The 13,024-nt window shown below is 35.3% G+C and overlaps 3 protein-coding genes across 3 annotated transcripts; 1 reads left to right on the forward strand and 2 right to left on the reverse strand.

The window, feature by feature from the left end:
- Window positions 1-3,407, forward strand: LOC104708036 (probable E3 ubiquitin-protein ligase RHG1A). Its single transcript, XM_010424520.1, has 6 exons — window positions 1-104; window positions 1,006-2,330; window positions 2,423-2,473; window positions 2,570-2,671; window positions 2,763-2,921; window positions 3,048-3,407. Exons 2-6 carry the CDS (start codon window positions 1,026-1,028, stop codon window positions 3,186-3,188), a joined length of 1,758 nt encoding a protein of 585 aa, XP_010422822.1. The 5' UTR covers window positions 1-104; window positions 1,006-1,025; the 3' UTR covers window positions 3,189-3,407.
- Window positions 3,940-7,884, reverse strand: LOC104709846 (HBS1-like protein). The gene is made up of 11 exons (XM_019228823.1): window positions 7,714-7,884; window positions 7,234-7,351; window positions 6,965-7,138; window positions 6,516-6,725; window positions 6,298-6,375; window positions 5,503-5,900; window positions 5,310-5,420; window positions 4,735-5,222; window positions 4,478-4,646; window positions 4,140-4,145; window positions 3,940-4,068 (listed from the first exon to the last, which is right to left on the reverse strand). The coding sequence occupies exons 2-11, from the start codon at window positions 7,334-7,336 to the stop codon at window positions 3,940-3,942; spliced, it is 1,866 nt and encodes a 621-aa protein (XP_019084368.1). The 5' UTR covers window positions 7,337-7,351; window positions 7,714-7,884.
- Window positions 8,400-9,349, reverse strand: LOC104708037 (flowering-promoting factor 1-like protein 2). The gene has a single exon (XM_010424521.1). It carries the CDS (start codon window positions 9,224-9,226, stop codon window positions 8,885-8,887), a length of 342 nt encoding a protein of 113 aa, XP_010422823.1. The 5' UTR covers window positions 9,227-9,349; the 3' UTR covers window positions 8,400-8,884.

Genomic DNA, 13,024 nt, shown 5'->3' on the forward strand with positions numbered 1-13,024 from the left:
TCTATATATCTTCTTCATCTCCTCTCTCTCTCTACTTCGCTCCACGTTTTTTTGTTAATTCACAGACGGCGGAGAGTAATCAATCTCTCGGAAAAGGGATAAAGGTAACGCCGGAAAGTTTTTTTTTTTTTTTTGAACTCTCACATACACCACCTGTAATGGTCGCTCTAAGATGATCTCGGCTAAAACAAAAAAAAGTTTTAGATTTTTGTATCAGATTCTCTATTGTTGTTCTGTATCTGGATTGTATTTTTCAATTTTGTAAGTTTAATCTTCAATTTCACTGTTAGGTTTCGATTCCTGTTTACCTTGTATAGTTTTTTTTCTGATCGGAAGTTTTTGAAAGGGCAAATTAAGTTTCTTTACTTGTCTCCTCTCTCTGTTTAGATTTTTGAAAGAACAAAAAAAAAAAAAAAATGAGGTCAGGTCTTGTTTGATGGGTGAAGCTGGAATCGCGGAGAAAAGGTTCATTGTTGTTTATGGAAAGTCCCGTGTAATTCGAAGCAGCAGACCCTTTCTTTTCTCTTTGGTTTGGGTCCTTTGGGACCATTAAAGTCTTCTCCTTTTTCTCTCTCTCTTTTTGGTTTTTCGTTAGCTTTGTTTATGCCCATCTCTAGCTCTCTCTATCTAACAGCTTTGTAGCTTGATGTTTATGATTTATCAAAGTTATAATTAAACACCAGGTGTTTTTTTTTGCATCCACTCTCATGTTCATACCGTAAGCTTCTTCTTTTTTATGTGGTTGTATTTGTTTTTCTCTCACCGTGATGCTTTTTTAACTTTCAACGACTTGCTTTTTTTTATTTGGTGGAAGACCATCCTTAAAGCTTTCATGAATTTATTGAAGCTCATTGTTTTTTGGTTGTTTGTTTGGTGTTAGTGGATATACTATTTGATATTAGCTTAGCCCACCTTCACTTTTTAACCAGGTATTTGGGATTCATTCTTGTTTTTTTTTTTTTTTTTTTTTTTTTTTTTTTTTTTTTTTTTTTTTTNTGTCTTCAGGGGAAGTGTTTCTTTGATTCATGGATGGTTGTGCGGGTAAACGTTCGGTTGACCGGTTTGTTGTGCCTCGGAAAGCTAGTGGTCTTGTTCTGCGTGAGAATATGAACAAGAAAGATGGTAAGACTGCTCCTTTCTGCAGCAGGATTGGTTGTAATGCAAAGGTAACTTCTTCCACCAAGAGAACCCGGATTGGTTCCTTGGACAACAATACAAAAGTTGGTCAGCTTCCGGTTCCGTCTTCGTCAAATGGAAAGGAAATCATTGGGAGTTCATCTCGAACTCCGGTTGGATTTGGATACTTGAGGAAGCCAACCAAAGTTACTGCCAAAAGACTGCCGTCATCTAATTTAGACACAGAATCTTCAGAGACGAGCACTGTTCATGATGATCCAGCTGCAGCAGAGGCCACCCTTCCGCGCCCAAAGACTAAAAGATGCACAACCAATGTTCATTCTCAAAGCGCTGTCTCTGGAGAAGTTGGAATGACAAAGGCAGGAAGCTCAAGTAGGGGTAGAAGTAGTCATCAAAAATCTGAATTGGGAACCAGAGATACTCTGACGGGTCTTTGTGTTTCTTCACCTTCGAGTAACAGCGAGCACACTGTAAGAGGCGGTCTGAGCAAGAATAGATTGAGGAGCTTGAGTTGCAACTCTGTGTCAGATGTTCTTCCAAGCAACTCAAGCTCGGGAACAAAAATCAGTGTGAGTCAAAAGAAAAAATCTGGTGGAGAGAGCAGCTCCTCTAGCAAAGACAATAAGACTAACGTGTTGGTGCCAAAGGTAAGGAATCAAAATTCTTCTCATGGCAATGGCATCAGAGTTTCTGAAAACGTGTTGAGTTGCGACTCTGTGTCAAATGTTCTTCCAAGTAACTCAAGCTCGGCAACAAAAATCAGTGTGGCTAAAAAGAAAAAATCTGGTGGAGAGAGCTCCTCTAGCAAAGGTAATAAGACTAACGTGTTGGTGCCAAAGGTAAGGAATCAAAATTCTTCTCATGGCAGTGGCATCGTAGTTTCTGATAACAGAAGGAATCGGATTGTACCAAGTATTAGGGACAACAGTGTTGTTTCAAGTAGTGGTAGAAGATCAGAGCGACTTGAAGCTGTTGCATCCTCTGCTACTTCTCGACAAACGCCTTTTCCTGCTACACCAACCGATCCCAATCCTTCTTTTTCACTTAGTCCCTCAAATAGATACAGTAGGCCAAACAGTAGTACTGGCAGCTTACGTAGAATGATGCCTGGTAGCCCCTCAGAAGCTGATCGTTCACACTCTTTGGTGAACCAGGATGGTTTAAGTCACTACAACATGAATGGAATTGCAGAGGTAGTTTCCGTCACCTTGTTGTCTGATGTCAGTAGAAGCTTTGACATGTTGGTGGGTTGGGATAACACCATACTATTTTGAAATTGTTTCAGGTATTGTTGGCCCTGGAAAGGATTGAACATGATGAAGAACTTACATACGAGGTAATTAACAGCTTGGTCTTTTGATGTGAACATGTTTTGTCCGAGCTTAGAGTTTTTCTGATGTTTTTACTTTCTGTTCTGCTTCTTTTCTCACAGCAATTGGCTTCTTTAGAGACCAATTTATTTTCTAGTAGCATGTTCAGATTCTATGATCAGCATAGAGATATGAGGCTTGACATCGATAACATGTCATATGAGGTCAGTCTTCAATATTTTACATATTAATCAAGATATGCGTAAACAGTCAAAAGTCTATTAAAGCTAAAATCCTACGAACACAATCTTGCAGGAACTATTAGCTTTGGGGGATAAAATGGGTACAGTGAGCACAGCTCTAAGCGAAGAAGCACTCTCGAGAAGCCTCAAGCAAAGCATTTATCAGGGGACAGATGAAACCGGTGCCATTTCTCTGGTTAAGGATGATGATATCAAGTGCAGTATTTGCCAGGTCTGTATCTTCTCTATACTTTTATCCAAAACTGGTTTGTCTAGTTACTGAGCTGAAATAGGATAATGTAGTATTAAGGGTTTTCTTGAAAACTAAGAAGAGGTTAATGTTCTTAAATATATGCAGGAAGAATATGTTGATGGAGATGAAGTAGGGACTATGCCATGTCAACACATGTACCATGTGAGCTGTGTGCAACAATGGCTGCGGATGAAGAATTGGTGCCCAATCTGCAAAACCTCTGCGGAAGAGGAGAAGTCGGTGTAGTGATAATACCTAATTGTCAATAGCAACCTTTAGCTTTGTGGGATGATTCCAAGATGATGCAGATACATTGTTTTCTATTCACCAAGTGTTTGTCTCTACATCATCTTGCTCCTCTCTCTCTCTCTCTCTCTTTTCTCTTGTACATATGACAATATCTTTCTTTTGACTCAATTGGGGTACAAATGGGTAAATAAGATCACATTACAGTTTCCTTCTCAACTCTTAAGGCTACATTGTCATTGAGTTATATCTGACGGGAATACTAAAATTGTCACTCTATATAGTTATTTCGGACAAATCGCAGGCAAAAATCCTATATACAGCAGTTTCGCTTCAAAAGTGCCTCAAGTTATTTACATTAAATTGCAGAAAACAAAACATTGTGTATTTGAGGAATGTTTGATATAACTTGTCGTCTAACTTTGATTTACCTTCCAACTACTATGTCCTCTCTTTCGCACCGAGTTATGTATACCTTAAGGGAGATAATGTCATAGTGACATCTATAGAATATATAGCAAAGGACACAAGAATTGTCCTATAGCAAATAAAAATACTCATTTTCAAGGAAAAGGTTTTATTGTGTTTAACACCTCAAAGACAAAAATTGGATAATTGAATTACATACTACAATTTGATTCAAAATTTGCATATCTATTTCAGGATATTTCCTAATAGTGTATTGCAGTCAAAACTTGGGACGATTCAATTTCTAATGAACATATATAATCTTACAACACAAAAGAGGATTTTATGAGTCTTGGATAATTCGAGTAACTTTTCCCATAGCGACAGTTCTTCCCGATGATCTAAGGAACACTCTTCCAAGAGCTCTACTTTCGGAAAATGTCTCCACACAAACTGGATTTTGGAGACTAACCTGCAGTTACACAAAAATTGACAGATCGATATGTCAGTTTAATTTTTTTTTTTTTTTTTTTTTTTTNTAACCATTATCTGGCAGAAATTTTCCAGTGGTGTAAGTAAACAGTTAAAGCAGTTTCATTTGTTTCATTACTCAAGAGACTAGAGGCACATCCACAAGAAAGTATTTCGTCCGAAAGCTAAAGAATATTGTGAAACCTTTCCAAAGCCAGACAGTATTGTACACAAAATAGTAATTGGAGGCATTTAATGTTAGAAATTCAATCATGGGTTTAGGTTAAGCGTATCAGATATGGGAATGAAAGTTAGGTTTAGCCATAGCAAAGTGTCTCCCAAGGTTAATTCAGGTAGACAGATGGAAAATTACTAATCATGCAATCAAACACATCATGAAACTTGTGTACCTTGGATCCTGACCGAACAGCTCCCGCTTCAAGTTTGCCACATGCAGATACCTGCCCTTGTGAAGTTGACCTTACAGCGTCACATATAGGCATGAGCAGAGGCTTTGAGACGTCTCTATCAGGAGACTTGACAGAGTCAACGGCATCCAATAAACATGGACCATTATACCTGTATTCCAGCAAACATTTAACTATTTCATGGCCTGTTTTAGGCATGGAAGGATGGTATCATCAGGAAAGAAAAAACGGGAGCTTACCATGAGGATAAGCGGTTGTCAGAGGGAGCTGCCACCAAATTTTGATTTTCCATGGCACTTAAAGGAATCCATGTCAGAGACGAATCCTTAAAACGACAGGTTTGCAAAAAGGATCCAACATGCTGCTTAATCAAATCAAATCTTTCCTTTGAATACCCAACAATATCCATTTTGTTGACTGCAACTATGACTTGCTCCACGCCAAAACCTCTCAGAACACGTGCATGCTCCCTTGTCTGGCCTTTCAGATTATCAAAACCAGCTTCAAAAGCACCGACAGATGCATCTATGACAAGAATCGCGGCATCTGCTTGTGTTGCTCCTGCTATCATGTTTGGAACAAAATCTTTGTGTCCAGGAGAGTCGAGCAAAACAACATGATGTCTTTTGGAATTAAAATAAGCAACAGCCACAGTCATAGTTATTCCTCGCTCCCTCTCTTCAGCACTCTCATCCAATGCCCAGGCATATGCAAAAGACCCTTTGCCCTGATCGGATCAGAAAGACAATGTCAAGCAAACAGAGCAGATTCTGAATATTCAAGTCTCTAACATCCAAACAAAAGAACAGGTTACCTGCAACTTTGCTTCTTTCTCATACTTGTGCATTTGCTTCTGAGATATTCTTCCCAACAGATGCAATAATCTACCCGAGAGTGTTGACTTACCAGAATCAACGTGCCCCACCTACAATCAGATTCAACCATCAGTTATCAGCCTAGACAAAAAAAAGATCAATAGATGGTAGCCAGTAATCCGAGAAACTCACAATGGCAAGATTAAGTTGGCTAAGAGCATCTGGTTCTTTGTCAAGAAGCATCCACTCCTCTGGCTTATGCTTAGATTTTGATTTTGGTCTTATAGTCATAATATCGCTGGATTTTTCTGTTTCCCCAGTCAAAGACATCTTGTTCATAGTACCAGTAAGCCTCTCCGACGACTCCATATATTTGGAGGAAGAACTTGTCTCATTAGACATATCTGTTTTTTCTTTTGGCAAACTTTTGCCTGATTTTATGCCGCGCGCACCTCCCTTCGAAAAACTATTATCAAGTTTATCATGTCTACCTCGGGAGCTTGTTTCTGAACTATCGCCTCCTTTCTTTAAAGGATTATTTTCTGCGCTATCTTGCTTCTCCTTCTGCCTCATGCTAGCATCACCTGAGCCTTCAGAGTTAAGAACCCAATATTAAATATTAGAAAACTAAACAGAGTAAAAACCCCAAAAGAGAATAACTTGGATGAAGCTCCCAAACGAGCTTCCCATATTAATAAGGAAAATAACCCAAAACCAAAAAAGGAAACGAACGAAACAGAAAGATAGATTCTATTCCAATAAGGCTATAAACTATAAATCCTATTTAGACTTGGACTAGAGCTTGTGTGTTTCCTATTTTCTACGTGAATAGACTTTCCAAGTCTTAGGTCACTGGATGCATATCAATGCGAGGAAACATGATGGACTAAAGTAGAAGAGACATTATTATGAGACAGGCTTCAAGCATCTAACCCGTACAATATTACTACAGCATCAAACCTCAAAGTGAAAACCAAGTGTGGATACCTTTCGGACCACTTTTCGTGGATGTCAGTCCATTGGTGACTAAATCATCTGGCGATGGAGCATCAAACTTGAAAGGTGCTATACATAAGTTGAAAAGGAAATGTCAGAAAAACGCAATTGCAACGCCACAAATGCAAAGAACCAACTATAGACTCTTAACATAAACAGCTCGTTCACTGAAATCATAAAACACTATCATACTACAGCAAGTTAACAACCTATACTAACGCAGGATGTTTTAGAACTAAAAGCCTTGTGGAGATCATGAATATTCCCACGGGAAATTCCAGGCAGAGGTCCCTGTTCCTTCACAAGATTCTTGTTATCAAGCAGACAAAGAACAGCCCTTTTCGATGTATTAGATGGGACTGATCCGAAAAGGGACTTTGCCAATTTGGATACCACAGGTTCTTTGCATCTGCCTTCAACTGCATAAAAACACATCTATTCTATAATTAAACACCTAGAATAGCAAAATCACAAGTCTAAAAACCACAGTCACTCCTTTTTCCAATCATAAACCAATAGTTTACCAAGTGACCTCAAAAAATAAAACATACGAGACATATCAGACAGTTTCGTGTATCCTATGCAGAGACAAAGAGAGATTGTATAAATCCAAAGTCTCACTAACACAGATAGGAGGAGAGGAGAGAAGATATAGTACCTATATTCTTATTGATACTTTGATTTCCGGCCACAGGATGGCGAAGAACACCGCAAATATCACACACAAACATACTCTCATCATTATCATATGTACAGATTGCACATCGCCAAAGCCCTGCCTTAGCAATTTCTTCCTTTGGTACAACAACTTCTTCTTCTTCTTCTTCTTCTTCTGCAGTTTAGGAAAAACAGGAATTACAAATCATAACCAAGTTAAAGAGAGACCATGAACGACCACAAGAAGGGTAATGGGGAATAAGTTAATACCAGGTCCATCTATATCAATATCGTAGTCATAATCATAAGCATCGTCATCATCATCAAAACCATCATCATAATCATCGAAATTGGATAATCCTTTACGAGGCATCGTTTGTTTCTTCTTCTGCACATAAGTTGGAACAAACAATTCAGAAACTTAAAAAAAGTCTCAGCTGTGTACAAACAGCAACACACATCACCTAAAGAACTGAACATAGTCAACATTAATGGAACCAGGATAAGTTAAAAGATAATAAAACAGACATTGACTCAGAAGAAACAAAAAGAAGCTCATGCACTTTTGTTTCTGACTTAAACCCACAAAATCCCACAAGAATCAGAAGCAATGAGAAACAAAGAGAGAATTCAAAAACATCTCTCTGAACGATGATTTTGAGAGTCACAGCAAGAATCCATCCAATAATTCCAAAATTCACTAACTTTGAACGTTACCACAAAAATAAAATATTGATCCACAAAACTTACAAAAACTAGGTAGTAGAGCAGAATTGATTCAAGGGGATCCTTCGAATTCAACTCCTCCGCTCTGTAATGTAAAACTTTTGGTTTGATATATTCTCAATCCGTAGCCAAGTCCGTTCTTAGCCTGGTTGATGCCGACAAGATCTGGGTTTGGGTTCGGATTCCGGTTTCGGTTCGATAGAGTGAGAATATGGAAATATACAACAAAAAAGTATTAAATTGGGCTTTTAACGGGCCTATATGGGCTGCATCAAGAACCCCTAATATTTTCACGATCCCAAAAATAAATAAAAAAACAATCTGATAGAACAATTACAATAGTTTCAAGATCAAACGATTAACGTGTTTCCTCTACTTACCAAAAAGGACAATTATAACATGTTTTTGAATCGTTTACATTATACAAAATAAATGGTAATGAATACCTAAGTACTGTATACTCTAAATCAACCGGTACCCACTAACCCAAGTGTATCAATTTTATCCTTCTTTTGCTAAACCAACCCATTAATTTGTAACTTGGTTTCAAAAGCTGGATTTCAAGTTAAAAGTTAATCTCGAGATCTATATTTTCGGTATATGAACTAGACAAAGACTCAACTCTAATGTTTGAACTTGTAGTTATGGTCTCAAAACAAATTTCACTTCACTTACATAAATAATTAATGAAAAGGAACTCTTCCTCAAACTGTGTAATTAAATCGAATATAGCTTAAAGCCAAAAGAAACACAACTTAATTACATCGATCACCGTTCATCACCACAATTACAAAGCTACGAGCCTACAAAAAACAATAATTAACAACGTTTAAGTAATGTGCCACCTTTTGCAACACTACTCTTGTCCATACATACAAGCCTCGCACACACAAAAAAAAAAAATGAAAAATAAAGAAGCATACACATGCACATGCAACCAACTTGGAGAACCAGTTAAAAACCAAACCAATAGTTAAACACATATTAACAAATAAAAACAATCTAACTAAGTGATGATAATCCAATAGTCATCGCTTTGTTTTTCGAAAGCACACATCGATCTTCTCTTTGACTTGTACGTGAATCATTCACACTGAAGATTCCGACCAAGTTTATGTCTGGAATTTTCCCGTTGCGACAACACACAAACACAAACTCTAGACCTCTTGGTCGAGAGTTAATTCCGTAATGGAATTCAATTGAAATCACGGACGTGGAAGGAATTAGGGTTCTTGATGACGATGTCGTACATGTAAACGGAGTTGAACTTGGAGAAGTCTCTTGGTAAGGAGATGAGGTCGATGGTTGAGCGTTTGTGGTACTGGATGAGATCGGAGTCTCCGTTGAAGTATCTTTCCCACCCGAGACTCCTTAGGATTTGTTCGAGCGACGAGTAAGACGAGACGACTTCACCGGTCGGCAAGTAAACCAAGACATTTCTCCGGCCGTGCGTCTGATGAGTGGCAACCCCACCGGACTGGTTTGGGTTCTCCACTAGACGTATCACTCCATTATTGAACACCCAAACGCCTGACATGGCTTCACAAAATTAGCTTTTGTTATGCGTATTTATATAGAGGAAGATATATATATATATATATATATATGTTTCTAATTTTGGGCGCTCGAGCGATTGCTTTGGTGTTTAATTATGAATTTATGAGAGAGTTTGTGTGTGGACTCTGTATTTATAGCCATGAGGAGTTGATTATCTCTTTTAACATTATAAAATAAGTCATTTTTTTTTTGGATATGAGTCAGAGATTTTTTCACAGCCGCCTTTCCAAACGTAAAGTGGAACAGTGGCACAATACCTCAAAATTTTAAATTGAGTTTTTCTTTATTTGTTTTCATAAAGTTCTTTGATTTAAAATTGATGTTTCTTTAAAACAAAGTATGGATTCATCATTTCCTTGACATGAATATGTTAGCCAGATCAATTTTATAAGAGATAATCAACTTAATTACGTGACAACTTTTGGAAGTTAAGAAAAGAATCAGATGAAAAGATCGAAACGCATGAAAACCCATTTAAACGGGACACATCATTGCTAAAAACATTATAGAAACGATTGTTAAAGTATCACTTGTTTATTTGGTTTATATTCTCGACAGTGACCTAAATTTTAAAAAACAATTAATGGAGGATTGGGAGAACATACAAAGCCGACACACTTGAATAAATGTATTAAAAAGTGTGTCACAACTCACAATCGTATGGAGAATCTAGATATTGTGGGTCATGCTTATACCATTCCTCTTCTTCTCGATCTATATATCTTTAAACAATATTGTTATTATTCGATGCGGCTTTCTATTACTTCGTTAAATTTCACTTTACTTGGCTAAAGGTTGATTGCATCTATATGACTATATAACTACACTCTAATGGGTTTTTTTCTTTTATTTTCATAGTTTATGCCTTTTACTCTTACACCTAAGTAAATATTTTTGTGTATTCCTTTTCAGAATGAATGATGAACATACTAAATATTATTTTGTAGCTTACGAGTAACTGATAGCCTAGCGGAATATTGATGAATGTGTATTCGACTATTCCATACGAAGGCCTTGTGTTTAGGGTAATCCTAACACTTTTAATTTTTAAATCCACTTTCTCAGCATTTTTAGCAACACACCAGCATGCAAAAATTAAACACATTAAAAAAAAGGACCCTAATGGTGGGGGCTAATTCATTTCCGAATAGCATATATGTATGAGAGAATAACGTATTATTCTCCATCTATTGATAATTCCTAATTAGTACTTTTCGATATTAATAATAATAATTAGTTATCCGAGGCTATTCGACGTAGTTTAATAGTTCTTCACCAAAAATATTATTCTAGCCAAGCCAAAGTCCGATTTTATTAGTGCATGCTTACACGGGAGCTTAATACGTCAGTGGCCGAATCATGCATTTTAATTTTATAATTATAGACATCGTTTTCGCGATAGAAAATTCGTATTCTGATTACATAAGTAGTAAAACGGAATATGTACTCTCGTAAACGTCTCGGTCAAGGAAGGAGTGTTTTATTTCGACAGGAATGGAATTAATACAGCAAGCCAACCACGAGTTCGAACAAACTTGTGTACGTATTTGATCACTGGCATTTTACATACGTGTTGCAGAATCGTATTAGTTTGACCCATATTCAACAAACGTACATGTACAGACTCAGTATATATAAAAGATAGTTCTTAGAATTTATAGAAACTCTTTACAGCAAAATGCTCGCTTCTTTCCAGTTAACGGTTAGTATATATCTGTTTATGTCCGATTGCTTTATATATACCTTTTCAATTTATATAAAATTTTAGAAGGTTTCAAAAGTTCTTTGGGTTCAACGATATTCGAATGATTTAAAAAAAAAAAAGCTTGTTTATTTTTAAGCAAGAGATGCGCGCATAAAAAAGCAAAGGATTTCTTATTTTTAAGCCTATCCAATGCTTTAGTTTGTGAGATGATCTATTTGCTTTCAGGTTAGCCAAAGTGAAAAAAAGCTATTGCCAATTAGTCAGAAATAGAGTTAACGTAACGTTCTTTTAATTAACATACTATAATTTGTCTCCGATAAATATTGTTCATCTTATAAAATATTTTCGGACAAGTGCGAAAAGAAGTGGATATCTGATTCAAATACTAATATAAACGCTAAAAGCTAAACATATAAAAATCAAGATGCATGGGCGGGCAAATGAGTGTGGAGATGCCAAGAGTTGTTTAATGTGGAATTAGAACTAATTAAAGGTATAGAGATTGGGGAATATATACACAAAGAACACGCATATTTTTGTTCCATGAGAATTATAAATTTATATTAATTAATCTTGTGGCAGGGGATGCATTGTTCGGAATAAGAAATGATTATCTGATAATTAACAAAGTCCAACATTGTCTTTTCATGTTGATTATCAATTAACAAAGTTCGTAGTTACTTGATAATTAACAAACTAATATATTAATTTAGTAATTAATATATTTGAAAAATACATAAATGAACAAAATGAAAAAAAGTCAAATCTGTACCATGCATGAACATTGTTCAGGAATTCTTAAAAGGATTGTTGAAAAAAGACAAAGCTTTGCGTCTGAGGACATTCGCAGTGAGGTTAAGCAATACCGTTAGTTTGGCCTTGAAGACCATCATCACACAATCACTCATATATGATAGTTTGGCCTTAAAAAACTCATGGATACAATTGGGAGAAAAGCTTATGGTGCCAAAGACTTTTGGACTAGTGTTGGAGGAGAATCAGGTTCTAAATCCATTGGATGATGGTTTTTATCATTTGTTGCGTCGACAACTATATGGATCTACTGTCAGCAAAACATGAGTAGGTATTGTAAACTTGTAATTAATTTGTATCACATCACATAATGTCATCCATCAGAGCCGGCCGAGAGGGAAAGCCACCCAAGCGGTGGATTCAGGTCCCAATTTTTTTTTTTTTTTTTTGAAGTTTTGTTGATGTAAAGGTGTAGAAAAAGGCCTAATTTTGTAAGAAAGATATAAATTTTGTTCTAAAAATTAGACTTTAGTATGAATTTGAGTCATTTTTTTTTACTTTTTAATGTAAACAACTAAGAAAAAGCCTATAATTTTTTTTGTAAGATAAAAAAATAAATATTTTTAGGAAGATTTTTATAAATACACCAAATCTTATTAAAAATTTGAAAACTACACTTAATATTATAGTTATTTGAAAACTACATATTTTGAAATGAAAATGGACAGAAATACCTTTATTATTAAACAATTTTAGCAATTAAATAAAAAGAATAAAACTTAATTTATATTTAAAAATAATTAAACTTTAAAAATAAATTACTTTTAAAAATGGTTAAATTTGAAATAAATTATTTAATAAATTACAATTATAACGAAAACGCATTTATTATATTTTAAATAATGATTACATGAATCAATTTTTGATCTTATAATTTTGAATAAAAAAGAAGAATTTAAAATTTTTTGTTGATATTATTTAGATTTAAATTTATTTTAAAATAAATAATTCAAGATTATGCAATTTATAATATATATATCAATATTTTAGAATTATTTTAATCAATGTTGATTTATTTACAATGTGACTTTTTGAACAATCATGTTGTTTTTTTTACTTCTATTGACTTAATTATCTTTGTAATCGACTTATATTTAAACAGTTGACTTATGTTATGGCTAGTAGATGTTTAACATAGTCGATTTCTTTAATGGTTGACATTTTTTTTTGTTCACCGATTTATATTTGTTTTTTGTTGATTTGTTTATTTATTTTTGACTTATTACATTCTACATTGATTTATTAATAAAGTCGATATTT

This window comes from Camelina sativa, chromosome 8 (genome assembly GCF_000633955.1).
Source record: "Camelina sativa cultivar DH55 chromosome 8, Cs, whole genome shotgun sequence".
In the NCBI taxonomy this organism is placed as follows: Eukaryota; Viridiplantae; Streptophyta; class Magnoliopsida; order Brassicales; family Brassicaceae; genus Camelina; species Camelina sativa.